The sequence below is a fragment of the Lycium ferocissimum genome, chromosome 8 (genome assembly GCF_029784015.1).
Source record: "Lycium ferocissimum isolate CSIRO_LF1 chromosome 8, AGI_CSIRO_Lferr_CH_V1, whole genome shotgun sequence".
NCBI lineage: Eukaryota > Viridiplantae > Streptophyta > Magnoliopsida > Solanales > Solanaceae > Lycium > Lycium ferocissimum.
Window position 1 is genome coordinate 35,019,416 of NC_081349.1, and position 18,220 is coordinate 35,037,635.

Below are 18,220 nucleotides of genomic sequence, written 5' to 3' on the forward strand. Positions count from 1 at the left end.
AAACAACTTTTTCTATTCATAGTTTAAATATTGTTAAATATAAAAGTTGGAGAACTTTTTATGTAATTTATATAGATTTTATTATAAAAATATTAAGAAATTGATATTTAAATTGAGACAAAATATTAATGATTTGATTGTCGTACCCCAAACGTCATTGGAGCAATGTTTTTAAAAAAAAAAAAAATGAAAAGTTAAAACTAACACTAGTAAAATGCGTTTTATTATTTCACATTATTATGTTAATCAGGTGCTGCCATGCATGATCTTGGACAGCAGAAAAACAATCTTCGTAAAACTTTTCATCTCTCCACTTTTGAGATGATGAACAATTTTCTTGTTAGCATTCATTTTCTTTATGATTTCAACTAATTTACACTGACAAATCGAAAAAAGCTATGGAGAACTTGACACAAATCTAATGTGAAGTAATGTGTTGCCCCAATGATTTTTTGTTTTCAAGTCAACTTCGAAGAATGGCGGGGAATCGTCTTCCTAAAATGAAGAGTTTTTATTTGAAAATATATACACCTTCTTAGATAATCAACTCAAGTACTATCAATGCACTTAACAGCTAATTACAGGTAACTTTTACAACGAGCATGTATTGGCAACTTGCAAAAACATGATAGACCCGTTAAGGTAGTATAAAATTTCTCTACGCAGTCGGTGCATATAAGTTAAAACTCTTTGTTTATATGTTACACCTTTAAACGAAACAAGGTGTAAGTATAACTCATACCAACATTAGTCTTGGTTTATTTTACAAAAGAAAGACCAAAATCATTTCCTATTATACAACAGTTCAACTGTTCAAGAGAAGACAACATAGTACATAACACCAAAATCCACCAAGTTACATATCTTCAAGGTCAAGACTAAGCTACTACTACTCTACTCATTATCTAGCATTACCTTTATTTATTTTTTTCTATGATCGTGGGTCTGAGCTAACTTACATGCACCTTGATTAATTCCAGGGGTAGCTACTACCTCCAAACAGCACAAGTACTTGAAAGAACTCTGTCTACTACAGCTTGGACAGATGATCATCTAGCATTACTCTTTCCTCCATTGTTTCCATACAGACGAAATAGACTAAATGCTGAAATACCAGAGAGGAGAATCATGCTGAGGCTAACTATTAAAGAACTTGCAATGCCTTCTCCAACTTGGTTACAGAATTTGCCATACAAATTGCAAACCTTCATCCATTGTAGCTCTGGTTGACCTAACTTGGAAATTACTGCCGACTGCAGCGCTGCTGCCACTGCCGCCAAAATCAAGTAGGCCATCAACTGCACGCAGGGGAAAAAGACATTAGTATATTTTAATCTGCCGTAGCAAGTAACTTGTCTTCTCAGATTACTGATCAAACTTTTTACGAAGTGTTGCCTATAGTTATCTTTTAGGTAACTTAATAGTGTAAAAATTTGCTTACACTGTCAGTTTATGGAAGTTGAAACTTAAAATACAGTCTAAAACCATGAGATTAGTAAAAATTACAAAGAGACTCTTTTGAACAATAATTACAAATCAATCACAAGGTTAAAATGGTATAGTTTGAGTATTCCATTGCAAAGAAGAGTAAAAAAAAATAAAAAAGATAGTCATATAAGCATAAGTCTATTGGACTGCCCTTTAAAGACTGTGAACAACATGAAACATTGAACTTCCTAACTGTTGACTTTGGACCCGAAACAGTACTCAAGATTTGCGGATCCTATAGGTATGATAGGATGATTTTTTCATTTATTAGAATGTGTCTTAATTCCGAAGTTGAGCAAACATGGTCAGTGAGGATTTATATAGCCAACCCAACTTGTTTGGGACTGAGGCATTGTTGTTGTGTGTCTCATTTCTGAGAAAGACATCGGCATGTCTCTGAAAACTTCTGGAGTTTTCACTTCATTTTAAAGCGCAGCACATTTAATGTTGTCATCCAGTTTTTGGTGTCACAATTTATGGCAGTTGCTTTAACTATCGGGCCCAAGAACTAATAGACTAAGAATTTATTCTTAAAAGACAGCATTAGATTGTATTAAATGCCATCCAACACATTTCGACAGAACTTTTAAATGGAAAATATCCAAAACGCCTAATCATCCGTCTTGGGCCTTCCCAGTTCAAAACCCCATGTACTTGCTGGTAAGGAGGTTGATTCAGTGGTCAGGATAGCACGGTTATAAAACATAGAAGAATTGTCCCATTTTCAGAATCTAAGGGGGTTCTTGCATTATTTAAACTACTCAAAAATGTCCCTCGGAGACTCGCTATGTATAGACAAGTAATACAAAGATTTCCTTATTAACAACCCGTGGCGGATCTATACTAGACTTAGCAGGTCCAACAGAACCCACCTGGAACTATATATATGTGTGAAAACAATATTGACACATATATAAAGAGCAGAACCCTCTGATTTCACTACTGATGAGGACAGTTGTATTAGGAACATATGCAGTAAACAACACACTGTTTCATTACTTAATTGTCTCACATTTCAATATGAGCCCCATGTTCAAGAGGCAAAATTTTACCCCTAGTTCCCCCCAATAAGCAACCCAACCACACTAACAACTGAGTAAAACAAGGTGCATTCAAGTGCATGTGCTGGTGGGAGATAGCAGGTACCTTGTGGAATTAATCGAGGTGCGAGCAAGCTAGCCCGGACACCATGGTTATTTAAAAAAGGTGCAAGAGGATATGCCTGACTTCAACTGCCTCAGTTTCTCAAGGATAATGCAAGGATTCAACTGTTTATAAGAGGGCTAATTTAATAACCACCTATTGAGTTTTAAAGTAGAGTCACTAACAGTGGAGCTTTAAAAGATCATCTCTTGTTCTAAAATTAAGTCACCTTTGGAACATCAATTTTTTCAAAAGAAAGCAGAACAACAAAACCATTATAAACTCCAACTAATAAACCCTTTTCATCAAACAGAAGCAAAAAACAAAGTAGAAATATCTAGTACCTGATCACCAGAAAAAATAGCCCAAGCCAAGGGTTTGTTGAAAAGAACACTTCCTCTAATCATACTCAAAATGCACCTTATGACTTGAATCAGAGAGTAAGCAGCAGCTAATGCATTGGCTATCACTAGAAATCTGCAAAAAGAAAAGACAAAAAAGTTCAAATCTTTAACAAAGTTCAGATCTTTAACCTATTGGGTGTGTTTGGTAGGGAAGAACTTTCCAAGGTTTTTAAGTTTGGTTGATCGATATCTTTGAAAAATATTTTCTCTATGAAAACAAGTTCATTGAAAATGAGAAAAATTACTTTCTTGGTGAAAGTAAAGAAAACAAGTTTCATAAGTCTTCCATTCCACCCATCCCACCCCCACCCCACCCTTAATAGCTCCCACCTCCACAACCCCCACACCACACCCCTACCCATAGTGTTTGCCTAGATTATATAAATATTTTGTCTATTTACCTACAAAACACCAACAATAGGTAAGAATATCACTTATTTTCTGATGAAAAATATTTTCTTTCATACCAAACACACACTTAAGCTTTGAACTACAAGCTAAAATCAAGCAAAACAAACAGAGAGAAAAATCAATTACACAAGAACTTTAACAAAGTACAAATCTTTAACATTTAGGGTGTGTTTGGTATGGAAGAAAACATTTTCAAGAAAATGTTTTTTCAATCTTCCTATATTTGGTTTGTGAAATTTTGTAAAAACATTTTATAAGTAACATTTCACACTAATCATCTTCTCCTTACCCTCCAACACACCCCACCCCAGTCCCATAGCCCACAACTCCACCAACATAGTATTTGCTTAAATTATACAAATATTTTATTTTGAAAAATATTTTCTGCTTAATTACCAAATAAGCAAAAAACTGTCATTTTCCAGTTTCTTGAAAAATATGCTTTAGGATATTATTTCTGTTTACTTACTAGACACAAGAAAATAGGTTAAAAGTCAACTTATTTTCCACTAAAACATTTTTTCAAGAAAATATTTTTCATGAAAAAAAAAAATCATACCAAACACACCCTTAATCTATCAAACACTAGCTAAAAACAACCAAAACAAAGAGAAAAATAACCACTTACACAAGAACTTTCATGTCAGTGAACTTAGCTTCTTTCTTGATTGTAAATATGACTTTAACTTGACTATCAGTTGCTATAAGAATAGCACCAACAACTGCTAAACCACAAATTAAGCACCTTAAAATCAGCTCTGCTATTCTTACTCTCTTATCAATTACCTTTAAATTATTACTCCCATGGTGTACTGGAACATTACCAGGACTTACTCCAATACCCAAATAACTCATGATTTTTTTTTCTTTACACTTAGAAATTACTCACAAAAGCTTAGTGAAGAGAAATTTAGTGCAACTTATAAAAGGTATTAAAAAAAAAAAGAAGGTGCATATACCTATTGTGCCATTTATATAGGAGGGGTTTCCACTAAACTTTACTTTCTTCACATATTTTATTTGGTACTCCCTGTGCCAATTTACGTGGCATCATTTTCTTTTTGATCTCTCAAAAAAAAATATATTACATTTCAATAATTTAGAACTACACCTTTATATAAGACTTATTTTAGATCATATATTTAAAAAAAAAAAAATTAAATTTTATATCAAGTCAAATCATGTCACATAAATTTGGATGGATGGACTTCTTACCACATTTTGTTTTTAACTTTTTTGTGGTAATATTATAGTATTTCTTAGATATTATAGTGGTGGAGCTTAGATGTGGAACAGAACCAAGTGGTCCTAGTTAATGGCTTTGGCTTTACACAACCAAATATACCAAAATAATAAAGTAAAAAGTTAAGTAGTTGTTACATACTTAATACGGAGTTTAAAAAAGTAAAGATGATTTTTAGATTTAGGAGTTACTAATTAAAGATAGTAGAGTGTATCAAAATATTATTTAATTTTGTGATTTTAAATATGTCACTTAAAAAGTTTAAATTATATAGTTACCAAAAAAGGAAAGAGACAATTTTTTTAAATGGACTAAAAAAAAAATAAGGCAAATAAATTAAAATGAAGAGAGTATATTTAATCTATGAAAAAACTTAAAATAAGAGCTTGTTAAGTTGAAGCAATAAATGAATTGGATATCACCAAAAAATGTGATGGTCAGAATGAATGAGGTTCTTCAATTCTTAATCAGATATCTCAATCTATTCTTATGTTAAGAGTTTCATATCTCCCTTTGTTTTTCTTCTTTCTTCATAAAAACCTTGTTTTATACTCCTCAATTCCCAAAAAAAAAAAAGGTCTTAGTTATTAATTTGGACAGTTAAAGAATATTAGTTACAATTTATATCCGAATTTACAATCGAACGTTAGTTAATTTCTTATGATTCGAATCAAAACAATCTTTTTGTGATGAATGGAGTATCATATAAAATTTCAAGTTAGAGTTTTAAAAATATAGTAATTTTTTTTTTTATGAAAAGCATTTTTCCTTTTAATAAGTTTTATACCGTGCTACTCCCCTGGTCCAAAATAATTGAAATTTTAGACTTGGGCACATGGATTAAGGAATTCACTTACTTCTAAAAATTAAGAGGTGTATTGACTAAAATATCCTTAATTAAGTGGGGCCTTGAAATTAGGGGTGGGCGATCGGTTCCTCAGTTTGGCTATTTCGGTTTCGATTTTTTGAAGGTGGACACCGAACACCGAATCCAACTAGTTCGATTCTTTCAGTTTCGATTTTTTGAAGTTCGGTTCAGTTTTTTTATATGATATTAGAAGTGATTTCATTTACACTAATTCATATTCTCAAAAGCTAAACACATAAAACTGATCAATTAAAATCAAATTCAAACAAACAGGATACACAAGAACAGAAAACCATAACCATGATGTAGGATTACTAGGTGTTATATACATGCAGTAAAAATAACTAAGAAAACACATAAAGAACATACATTAATCCTAAAGACATAACACATAAAGAACATACATTAATCCTAAAGACATATCCTAGTCACCTTCCTTTGTTAAGTATATTACAATTGAGTTTTTTTGGGATTAAACTTAATGGGTCTGGACTATTTTAATTTTTTTTGGTAATGTATTAAATTTCGGTTTAAAGTTCGAATCTGAGCAGCTTCAATTATTGTTTAAAAATTAAATTAAATTTCGGTTTAAACCGAAACACCGAAGTTTCTGAAAACGTAAACCGAAACCGGATCGAAAAATCAAAAAACCGAATTAATTCGGTTCATCTGGTTTTCGGTTTTAAGTATTTATCTTAAAAGCCCTACTTGAAATTATAACAAATAGGGGTGTTCATGGGTCGGTTTTGGGTTAAAACCAAAACCAAACCAATCTAGTCGGTTTTTAAAATTATTAAAACCAAACCAATTATAATACATATCCATCGGTTTGGTTGTAGTCGATTTGGTTCGTTTTTTAAGAAAAATAACGGTATTTATCTCTTTCATGTTTTTTCCCTATAATTAGGAGAGAGTTTTCTATCATTTTCCAACTTATAATCCCTTATTACCCTTTTATTATGTTAGCTATAGTTTCTTGCATTATGGAGAGAATGTCTTAGGATTTATGATTTTAATTAAGTAAATAAAGTTTATAAGAAATACAAAAATAAATATATCTAGGTAAATCTCATATAATTGTTTCTTTGAATAACTGAGTTTGAATTCATGAATTTTTTTTTTTAAATCGGCTTAAGGTATAAAGTTCACTAGCCTATTAGAGATAAATAAAATTTTACGTAAAAAGTATATAAATTATTTAAAAGTATTTATAAAAATTAATATATTGTATATATATAATTATAAAAATTATGTATAAAATTTGTCGGTTCGGTTTTTTCTTCGGTTTGCTTTTAGTAAAACCCAAACCAAACCAAATATTATCGATTTTTAAAAAATCAAAACCAAACCAAACCTAACCCAAGTAAATATCGATTTATTTATTCGGTTTGGTTTTGGTTTTCATTTTGGATCAATTTTTTACCAAACCATGAACACCCATAATAACAAATATTAAATTTGTTCATTGAATTAAAAATGTGTCAAGGGCACATTTGAAAAAAGAATAAAGTATCTTCTTGATAGACTAAAAACTTTAATTATTTTGAATAAACTTTTAAAAGCTAAATCCTCAATTATTTTTGCGGAAGGAGTAATTTGAATTAATCAAAGACGACAACAACAATAAATAAGTCTCGCACAGAGACATGTCATTTGCCATGTGCAAATGTGGAAAAACACATCACTTCATCACTAAATAAAGGAGGACAGAAGCAATAAATCTTGCATTCAATGAGAGCATCTGATATGTGGGGATAGCATTTAAGAACTAGGTTGGGAAAGAGAATTTTGAAATTTAGTACTAATATTTTATAAGAAGATGCCAATATATTTTTCGGTACAAGTTTATCCGCATTTGTCATTTATATTAATCGAATAAATATATGACACACATCTTTATATACACTTTTACTATTAAATATATACTCCATCCGGATCAAAAAAAGTGTCCACTTAGCTATTTGCACACCTCTTAAGAAAATAGTAACTCCTAGATAAAAATAGGTAATTTGACTAAAATATCCATAATTAAATACGTATTGAGATTTGGTCACTTCACACTTAATAGGGGTAAATTTGGAAAAATAAGATTAATTCTTTCTTAATTTGGTAAGTGTACACTCTTTTTGAATCAAATTAAAGGCTAAGTGAACACTCATTTTTATCCGGAGAAAGTAGTTCATTAATACATATAATTATCATAATAAGATACAATAATTTAATTAAATATGAAATGTGAGTAAATTATTACCCCAAGATGCAGCGGGGTATAAAGGTAAGGTATGCCTTTAATTAATCATCTTCAATCTGTGGTGGGTGTGGTGGAATTTATGATGACCCATTTCTTTGTTAGGTGTGATGAAATAGAAAAAGGGACACATGTAGAGGATTAAAGGCACACCTTACCTTAAAAAAAGGGGTTCACTTTGTTAAATTTATTCTTATATTTTTTTTTTCTCTAAATTTTAGGTAACAAATAATGTAATGTGGCTTACATGTGCTCAATAGGCAACACTCCATTTTTTTTTAAAATATGTTTTCAGATAGGGCCCCACTATTCTGGCTAGTAAGGGGTTCTTTCGAGCAAGTTGGACCCTACGAGCGGGCATCTCCTGCAATGCAAGCATCACTGTATGACACCATTCAAGAAGTAAAAAATTTTAGAGTGCAGGACAGCAGGCTAAACGTACATCTATAAATAGTGGTTTAATGCCAAGGTCGATGACGGAGCAGCATGAAGTGAAAGTCTCATATACAGTTATCTGAGAAGGGAGTAGCACATAATAGAGCTAATTCTCAACAATTGACTAATCATTACCGATAAGATCTTGTCTTTAGCACAAAGACTTGAACAAATCATAATAATCACCTAGAAAGAGCCTGTTTGCTACTCACTTGTTAGAAACTTTTTATTTTTATTTTTTATTGCATCAAGGAGGAGGGAAAATAGGGGAATGGGATGCTAAATTGCTAATGCGCCGATCATATACTTTATTGAGACAAGCGGAACTTCCCATCTGAGACCCGTATACGAACCCTCCACCTCAACTGCTGAAGACGGGTTAGAAGCTTATGCTTTGCTTCTACATTCTCTCTTTCTTTTTTTTCTTTTTGGTATTTTTTAGAGGGTAAATCTGTGTGTCACATTGACACAAAGAGAAATGCAATTCTCTGCCCTTTTTTCTTACAGCTTAACAACAACAACATACCCATTGTAATCCAACAAAGTGGGGTCTGAGGAGAGTAGAGTGCATCTAGACCTTACCCCTACCTTGGGAGGTAGAGAGAATGTTTCTGATAGCTTATTCATCAGAAAAAAGAAGGCAAAGACTGAAATGAAAAATAATCAAGACCAAAAAGGTTAGAACCAATTCATACATCCACAAAGCCTAGTAAGTTTCAGAGCCAGACTACTCACGGAATAGCACCAATGGAGTTCACTTCATTTGATCACTCCTCATATCCTTTGAAAGCAACAACTCTACATATTCTTAATCAAATCTTGGATTTTGCTGTACATAATCTGGGAAGGGTCACTTCCTCCGGCGCTGCTCTGCGAAGCTCGTGAACTTTCTTGAAGCTTTATCTTCTCAAACAAGTACTGTTTCTCTGCCTCAGCCTCGCTTAATCTCTGTTTCAGATACCTGCTAAGTAGAGGTGGTGAAGTTAGCTCATGACCCGATCCGCCCAAACTAATGACCAGCCCATCTATTAGCTCAGCCCAACTCATTTCAGCCCATCAAAAAGCTGGGCTGATATGTAACTCAAATTGACCCATGAGAATTTTGTCAAAATATTCCCAAAAAGACATTTTTATTTTCATTTTGATATGTTATATATATAACTATAATAAAGGGAAAATATAGTTTTATTAGATACTTAAAAAATTATAAAAGGAACAAAAAAATAAATCAAAATTCAGCAAGAATTGAGCGGGTTCGGTTATGACCCCGCTTTTTAGCCCATTTCAGCCCAAGTAACTTTTGGGTAGGTTATTATTAACTCAACCTATTTTGACTCGCCTAAATTCAACCCAACCGCCCATTTGATACCCGTACCTGCTAGCATAGTCCTCTTCCGACTTCTCAGTTTTGGCGAGTGCAATTCGTTGAAGTCTCTCGGCTTCTCGTCTAGCTTCACCGGCCTTTAAGTCAAACATATCAGCCTCTGCCTGTTTAAGCCTTACGATGCTTTCAAGCTCATCGATTTGTTGCTTCTTCCTCTGCCTCTCCATTTTCAGTGCATTAACTTCCCGAGCTTTATCCTTGAGCTCCTGATCGCATGCTTCAAGAGATAACCGTGCTTTCTTGACCATCCGCATTTTTTCTTCTGCTACTGCTTCCATTTTTCTGATAGCTTCCTGTACTACATCCGCAATCTTGTTGAATGCCTCCTGTGGAGCTATGAGCCGACCACTTTCGTCATTGTCTTGACTCTTTGAAGAATCCACATCAAGATCTGTGTAAAAGTGAAAAGAAAAAAAGCTTCACAGAGGAAATTGAGATTCTTGATTATTCCATTATGTTGCTTATGTTAGAAAAGCACAGTAAACGCCTTATGTTAGGCCAGTAAAATACCCAACCCGATCAGTCATATAAATCATTTAATAATAGGAACAAATAATTGACAAAAATATAAAAAGTTCTGTCAGTTGAATTCTGAAACTCAAAGCCAAAAAAATCAAGTGCAAATCAAAATCAATAAAACACTACGAATTCCGCAAACATAAAAAATGAATAGTCTCCAAGCACTAGAAATGAAACCAACTTTCTTCAAAAAACAATCCATAAACATAAGAATTGGAAAATCAAGTATACATGTATCTTGTAACAAGGAAAACTCCGAGGGCCAGTGGTGCATGGTTTGAAACTCCGTGGATAATGTGCCCACCCCTCTACCCTTCTTCACTTAAATACCAGGCTTTTATCTATGACAAGATTTGAACCCGTGACGTGCACCTAACCCACACATCACAACCTACGCTCTTCCCTCTAAATCAATGCCCTGGGGGTAAGTTTACATGTTCTTTCAGTTTCAGACAGCAATATATTCACCTCCCATCTAGTTTCATGAGATGAGCAATTTCAAATAGTACCACATCGTGATGAAGCACTTATTAGATCCTTTGTACATCAAATGCACAACTTAGGTGCTCAAAATTGCATCCCCAATGGCCTGGACTATTGGCCAGAGGAGATCATAGTTTACACCCAGATATAGCAACTAGAAAGCAAACTACAAGCTCACTGCTTTTCTAATCAGCCACATTTGTTGTCATGGTGGGAAACATGTCTAGCCCATACTTTAGCAATTAGCATTACCTCTTAGGAACATAAAAGAATGAATATTTGAGCTACTTAGATGCAGGTCTTATCCCAACTAAACAAATCCACACATGAAATCTGAAAAGTGCATTTTGTATAAAACCTGCATCTAAGTATGGAAAAATGATAGAATTCTTCCACGATTTATACCACTTTCTCCACATTGATACAATGAGAAGATCCACCTTCCGGCCAATCACCCTAACAAATAAATTTTACATTTTGCAGTCCAAGAATTAACATTCAAAGAATAGTAACAATGTTTCCATGCATATTCATCTAAGTTGCGCGGACTGTTCATTTTGGCAGCCGCACTGTCTCGACACGGTGCGGGTGCAGTCTGGGATTCGGTCAAACCACATAATACTTTGACTAGAGCCCATGGACAATTTTTTTTTGGGGTTTGGGTGTTGGGGGGGGGGGGCGATTGAGATTTTAATTTCTCAAAATAAAAGAAAAACAGATTTAAGACGTGGGAAATGGCATACCTTCAATCCTTTTTAGCTTTTTCTCTTGGTCAATATTTGTTATATATAAATGTTTAGCTTTTTCTCTTGGTCAATATTTGTTATATATAAATGTTTTCTAAATTAAATATTAGCATGTTTAACAATTAATTCATACTGCATCCAGCCCGCAGAGGTGGCTCAGTTGGTTGAGCATGGGGCTTTCATAATGGAGATCTCAGGTTCGAAACCCCCTGCCTACGAAAGTAGGGGATTTGCCTTCAGGGTTGAGCTCGTCGCACATGGCCTGCCTAGTGCGGGTTATCTCTCCTTGTGGTTTGCGGGCTATTGCACAAGAGCGGGGTTTACCCTGTGCGCACCCAAAGGGTAGCGGCTGCGGGCTCCCTTGTCATAAAAAAAAAAAATATATATATATATATATATATATGCTGCACCCACATCCGTACCCCCGAACTTAATATTTAGAATTTACCGAATCCGACACTCGGATTCGCATCCGTGTTGGATACCTGTACCCGAGTCCGAGCAACTTAGATATTCATGGAAGAACATGTAATGCACCTAACGAATGCAAAGACAAATAACTGCCTAAAACTTTTGTCAGGATATGCTCAGTCTAGTTGAATCTTTTTTTTTTTTTTTTTTTTTTTTGTGTGTGTGTGTGTGTTTTTTTTTGGGGGGGGGGGGGGGGGGGTTAGGTACTTAGGGTAACTTCAATAACTTGTTAACATTGCTAGGGAAATCATTTTCACTTGAGAAACTTAAATTACATTCAGGGGTAAGTCCAATGCATCAACGACACACAACCAAAAGACCAAGTCAGAAATTATTGAAAGAACAGAAGGTCAATCACTAAATAGGCAATTTAGTGTCCTCCATAACCATTAGAGGTGGGTCATTTAGTAGGGAAGATTAGCCTACATATTAGGTTAGATTGGATTTATCCCATATTTTCTCCAGATTATGCCAGATTCAAAATTGTAATATAGTGATGCCTTGAAATTGAGTGATTTTGGCTCTGGTCTAAGACCAGCCTATCTCTACCCTGATCATTTGCATGCATGTATGAGATCTATAAGGTTATCCTTGTTATTTGAGTTGAGCAATTGATCAATATGGAATCTCCATCTCTCTTTGATCTCGCTATCTCTTTTCAAACTTGTTGCAAATCGCCTCTAACACACTTAAACTAATTTAAGCCGATAAGCCTATTCTCTCTCATTTGTCCTAACTCCTAACTTATACATTTCTCCTAACTTATACATTTCTTTCTCCTCCTACATCTCTAATTGGTTTGCTAAGGTTTACCCAACTCATTTTCTAATAGATTTGTTAGTTCTTATACTCTTTAAAGGTTTCACCATCTTTTATTATTCCACCATCATGATTTCGATAGTCGAGGTCCTAGGACTTCAAATATCACTACTTTCTTCTATCTATTTCCAATCCAAGTTCCATTTTACATCTTTCAATATCATGTCTTCAAATGCTAATTGGTTCTTGCCTTTTAGTGTTCACAACCGAAATCTTTATTGCGTGCGACTCCTCTTCTTTCAACATCACTACTTTCTTCTATCTACATCTACTTCAAAGTTCCATGATCCATCTTTTGACATCTTGTCCTAAATGCTAATTGGTTCGTGCGAGTGCAACTTTTCTCACATCGCTCCACTATTCCACTTGCCTAGAACCACCAATCTATGCAGAATGCTTGAGGCTTTGAAGATTGAAAAAATGTATGGCTGATAGGTTAGTGAAAACTGCTGAAGTTTGGCCAAGAGTATATTGGTATTAAAAGTTTTATATTAGATGAGATGATTGGTTATTTATCAAATAGAAAAATCTATTTAATAAGCACTGCACAAGCTTCTCGTTCCAGTAAACGAACCAATCAGAGGAATATAAACCCCTTTATCCCACCTAGCCTTCCAAAGAGCCCTAAATATAGATTTAAAAAAAAACCAAAGAGCAGAGAACCAATAAAATCAAATTATTTGTTAACATGCTGCAATTGATTCCTTGATGTATATATCAAGCTTTCAGTTCAACTTTTTCTCAATCATGGACAGACCAATTAAAGCATGGTCCACAACAATCAATCAATTAATAAAAAAAAAGTGTACAAAAAAAGTTAGGAATATAAATAAGAAAACCTTGGACATCAGGCTTACCTTGGAAAAATGATAAGATCACTTTACAAGCCATTGGATCTGCAACCCCACCTTTCATCTTTTCAATGAGTTCCTCGCATTTCCAAAATAACTTACGGCCTCTCGCATCCTCACTTCTCTGGAAAATTCTCCTGACAAAGTCGAGCTCTCTAACAAAAGCTTCCGCATCCCAACTCGGGGCACAATGCTGGAACACATCTTTAACCCAACCTAATAACTCAGACGTCCTACTGCACGCATGGCATCTGAAAAGCGTCTCGGCTGAGCTAGCTCCGTTCTTAACAGACGGGCCCGTTCCAATCTGCCCGTTACTAATGGCACAATCCGTGTGTGTCCAATGAGAACAAAGATCACAACCGATCCATCTACAAGTGTTCACCTCAAAATCAAACTTGTTACATATCACACACATGCAAAGGTTGCAGAAGCCATTTTTCTTCGAGCAAATTTCGCAGCTACATTCCTCCGCCGGAAGCACACTTCCACATACTATGTTTCTACACTTCTTATACAAGAAAATATCAACCAGCGAAGCTTGAGAAAGACTGACACACGGATGCAAAAACGCCTGAATTCCGGTCTTGATAGCAACTAGAATTTCTAGCTGGGTGCGGTGTGTTATACACAACGTTCCATCGGTCAAATCGCCTCTACTATTCACTAGCCTTTGTAGGAACAGAAACTCATCTCTATGCTGGGACCCACCTGACCCTTCAAGCATGACCCGGAGTTCATGTTTGAACTTCTCTAGGTACTCATCTGGGAGATTTCTCATCCTGTCAGCTATAACGTCAACTCTTTCTCGGGCAATGTCTCCAAGGGAAACTTTATCCGAGTTTGATACATTGCGGACAACAGAGTGCTCAGCATAGCCGTTCTCTTTCTCCTTCTCGAGCTTTTTCGCCGTCAAAGCATCAGATGTTGGCCAAGTTTCGCGTGAGCTGGCACTTTCAGATGGTGAGTCACGAGCCTGATCGGAGTTTGATCCACGTTCTTGAGGATCGGGAGAGACGACCAAGGATAGAGACGTTTGAAGTCCACCAGGGCGTGGTTGTTGGCGTGGAGGCAGCATTTTCCCGGAACGCTCCTGATTAAGGTGAGTCACAAAAAGGTATCAGCAAATGTTCAGAAATGTGCTAAACGGAAGTCAACCAAAACCAATGTACGATCCAGTATGCTTCAAAAGCATTTTTACTCCTAAAACACAATTTTGTACTCACTTGACAAGTCTTTCCCATGAAAGAAACAAAAGAACACATAAAAAAACCACAAGATATATATTACCTCATCTTTCGAAACATAAGAGCATATATAACTAACAGTGTCCAACATTTGTTTTTGTTTAAACTGGCAAAAAGGAACATCATGTCTTGCCAAGTACAAGCAAGCATATCCAGAAACCACCAAATTAAAGCTAATATTTACTTTTCCAAATTACTCTACTGCTTTCAAATACCTCTCTAGTTCCACTACTCCAAAAAAACAAGATAGCTAAAAAATAAGGACTTTTTTATTGAAATTTGATTGGATGCAAACATTTCAGCATCCTAACAGACTAACAGCAACATGCAAACTAACTAAAAACAAACCAATTGTTCAAGTATCAACAAAAAATTACTAACTTTATACCAAACCCTAACAAGAAGCATCACAAAACATAATTATATTTCACATTTATACCTTCAAGAACAGGCCAACCAGAGGAAATCAGCTAACTTTATGACAAAACACTAACAAAAGTTTCTAACTTTATACCAAACCTTCAAAGAATCCATCCCAAAAATTAATAATATTCACATTTATACCTTCAAGAACAGGGAAAATAAAGGAAATCAGCTAACTTTATGTCAAAACACTAACAAAAGTTTCAAACTTTATATCAAACCCTCAAAGAATCATCCCAAAAAATAATAATATTTCACATTTATACCTTCAAGAACAGGCCAAATAGAGGAAATCAGCTAACTTTATGTCAAAACACTAATAAAAGTTTCAAACTTTATATCAAACCCTCAAAGAATCATCCCAAAAAATAATAATATTTCACATTTATACCTTCAAAGAACAGGCCAAATAGAGGAAATCAGCAAACTTTATGTCAAAACACTAACAAAAGTTTCTAACTTTATATCAAACCCTCAAAGAATCATCACAAAACTTAATAATAATTCACATTTATACCTTCAAGAACAGGCCAAATAGTGGAAATCAGCTAACTTTATGTCAAAACACTAACAAAAGTTTCTAACTTTACATCAAACACTAACAAAACTCATAGAAAATAAAACACATCTACTACTAAAATGCAACAAAACTGAGCAATTAACACTAGATCAAACAAAAACAAAAAACACCAAGATTCTCAAATTCCTTACAAATTTCAAAAACTCATTAAATAAATAACCACATGCACATATACTTCATCACAAAAATTAATAATATTTCACATTTATACCTTCAAGAACAGGGTAAATAGTGGAAATAAGCTAACTTTATGTCAAAACACTAACAAAAGTTTCAAACTTTATATCAAACACTAACAAAGCTCATAGAAAATAAAACACATCTACTACTAAAATGCAACAAAACTGAGCAATTAACACCAGATCAAACAAAAACAAAAAAACACCAAGATTCTCAAATCCCTTACAAATTTCAAAAACTCATTAAATAAATAACCACATGCACATATACTTCATCACAAAAGATAACAATAATTCATATTTATACGTTCAAGAACAGGCCAAATAGAGGAAATCAGCAAACTTTATGTTAAAACACTAACAAAAAATTTCAAACTTTACATCAAACACTAACAAAACTCATAGAAAATAAAACACATACAACAAAACTGAGCAAGTAACACTAGATCAAACAAAAACAAGAAACACCAAGATTCTCAAATCACTTACACATTTCAAAAATACTCATAAAACAAATAACCACATGCACATATAACACAAAGAAAAAAAATCAAGATCTGGGGTTAGCAAGAATCAAATTACTCACCCGAAATTCCTTAATTGATTGATATATATATATATATATATATATATATATATATATATATATAAAAAAAAAAAAAAAAAAAAACTGGTTCTTGGAGAGGGAAAAAAAAAAAAGAACAAGGGTCTTGAAGAGAAATTAAAATTTTGAAAAAATGGGCTCTCAAATTTTTCTCCTCTTTTCTTTAAACAGAAAAAGAAAGGTGGGATTTTTATTTTTTTTGTTTTTGGCTTAGGTTTACCCTTTATTTTGTAATAATAAAAAGAGGAAAGTGATCAAAATTGAGGCTTGACCGAATTGGCAAGTAGACGGTTGTCGGATGACTTGGATTTTTTTTTTTTTTTTTTTTTTATAATCAGTATCTATAATTTTCTTGGAACCACAGCGTGTTTGACTTTCTGTTTACCTCTGTTTTTTTTCTTTATTTATTTATTATTATTTTTTACGTGAGTCTAATTGGCCTAGCGGCTATAAACTGTTTAATTTGAGAAGTATTTTTAAAAAAAAATATTTTTAGTGAGAAGCAATTTGTGTTTGGCTAATTCATTTGAAAAGTGTTTTTGATTGCTTTTAATAAGCAGATTGTGTTTGACTAATCTTATTAAAAAGTGCTTGAGTGTCAAATTATGAAAAAGGACAAGTATTAGTGAGCGTTCTATCAAGATTATTTTACGGAGAGAAACTATCTTGGATATCTATTATGAAAAGTTTTTACTTTTATTTAATTAAAATTTAAAAGTACATATTAAAATTTTTAATTAATATAATAAATAAATAAATAATATTAAATATTGATATAATATCAACAGGATGATTTAAATATACTAGAAAACTATAATCAAAATAAAATTCAAAATCATTCCACAAATTAGTTGAATTATTAATGAGAAATTAATGGATTAATGAGCGATACGCTTGGTAAATATGTATTTTTGGTAGGGATTTTTTTATCTTGAAAAAAATAATTTTCTGCTTCTGGCTTTTTCAAGAAGCGGAAATTTTTTACTTCTCCACAACCGCAGAAAAAATGTTTCTGCTTTTACTTAAAAGCAATTAAGAAATGACCAAACACCTCAAATATCCAAAAAAGCGCTTTTTCTGAGGGAAAAAAAAAGCTTTTGGCCTCAAAACTGCTAGGCCAAACAGGCTCTAAAAGATTTCATTTTTGGGGTGAACTAAAATATAAAGTCATCAATTTTTTTAAGATATATGTATAAGATAGCTCCAACCTATATAAGGGAGTCGTTAGAGTTACAACTAATTTTGCCCCGATCAAGCTACCAAAAATTAGGGACCTGAATTAGGGACCTGGGTGAAAATAGTGAAAGAAAGAGAAAGGGAAATAGTAGGGTAGAGGAACAAACCTGGGTGAAAATAGTGAAAGAAAGAGAAAGGGAAATAGTAGGGTAGAGGAACAAACCTGGGTGAAAATAGTGAAAGAAAGAGAAAGGGAAATAGTAGGGTAGAGGAATTAGTTGACTCATCAAGTCTATGGACTGAGGACTGTAGGTTTAAATTGTGTCCCTGCCTAATCACTTGAGTTGCACTTTTTGTAGCAGTGATATTGGACAAGTTATTATGGAGTAATGGTTAGTGGCGCATGAATAATGGGTCCTGTTAAAATTAGATTCACTTATCTAGGGCTCAATATTGATAGCAGTCGATAACGACCAAAGTTGAGCCCCCCCCACCCCC

The 18,220-nt window shown here is 33.8% G+C and overlaps 2 protein-coding genes and 1 long non-coding RNA gene across 3 annotated transcripts; all 3 read right to left on the reverse strand.

Moving 5' to 3' along the window:
* Positions 1-726: 726 nt before the first annotated feature.
* LOC132068225 (CASP-like protein 2B1) lies at positions 727-4,343 on the reverse strand. Its single transcript, XM_059461749.1, has 3 exons — positions 4,075-4,343; positions 2,976-3,108; positions 727-1,298 (listed from the first exon to the last, which is right to left on the reverse strand). The coding sequence occupies exons 1-3, from the start codon at positions 4,299-4,301 to the stop codon at positions 1,050-1,052; spliced, it is 609 nt and encodes a 202-aa protein (XP_059317732.1). The 5' UTR covers positions 4,302-4,343; the 3' UTR covers positions 727-1,049.
* Positions 4,344-8,888: 4,545 nt separating this feature from the next.
* LOC132068229 (OBERON-like protein) lies at positions 8,889-16,563 on the reverse strand. Its single transcript, XM_059461754.1, has 4 exons — positions 16,529-16,563; positions 13,520-14,606; positions 9,616-10,015; positions 8,889-9,201 (listed from the first exon to the last, which is right to left on the reverse strand). Exons 2-4 carry the CDS (start codon positions 14,589-14,591, stop codon positions 9,039-9,041), a joined length of 1,635 nt encoding a protein of 544 aa, XP_059317737.1. The 5' UTR covers positions 14,592-14,606; positions 16,529-16,563; the 3' UTR covers positions 8,889-9,038.
* On the reverse strand, positions 12,034-13,513 carry LOC132068230 (uncharacterized). The gene is made up of 2 exons (XR_009417358.1): positions 12,588-13,513; positions 12,034-12,556 (listed from the first exon to the last, which is right to left on the reverse strand). It is a non-coding gene; the product is annotated as an uncharacterized LOC132068230 (long non-coding RNA).
* Positions 16,564-18,220: the final 1,657 nt, after the last annotated feature.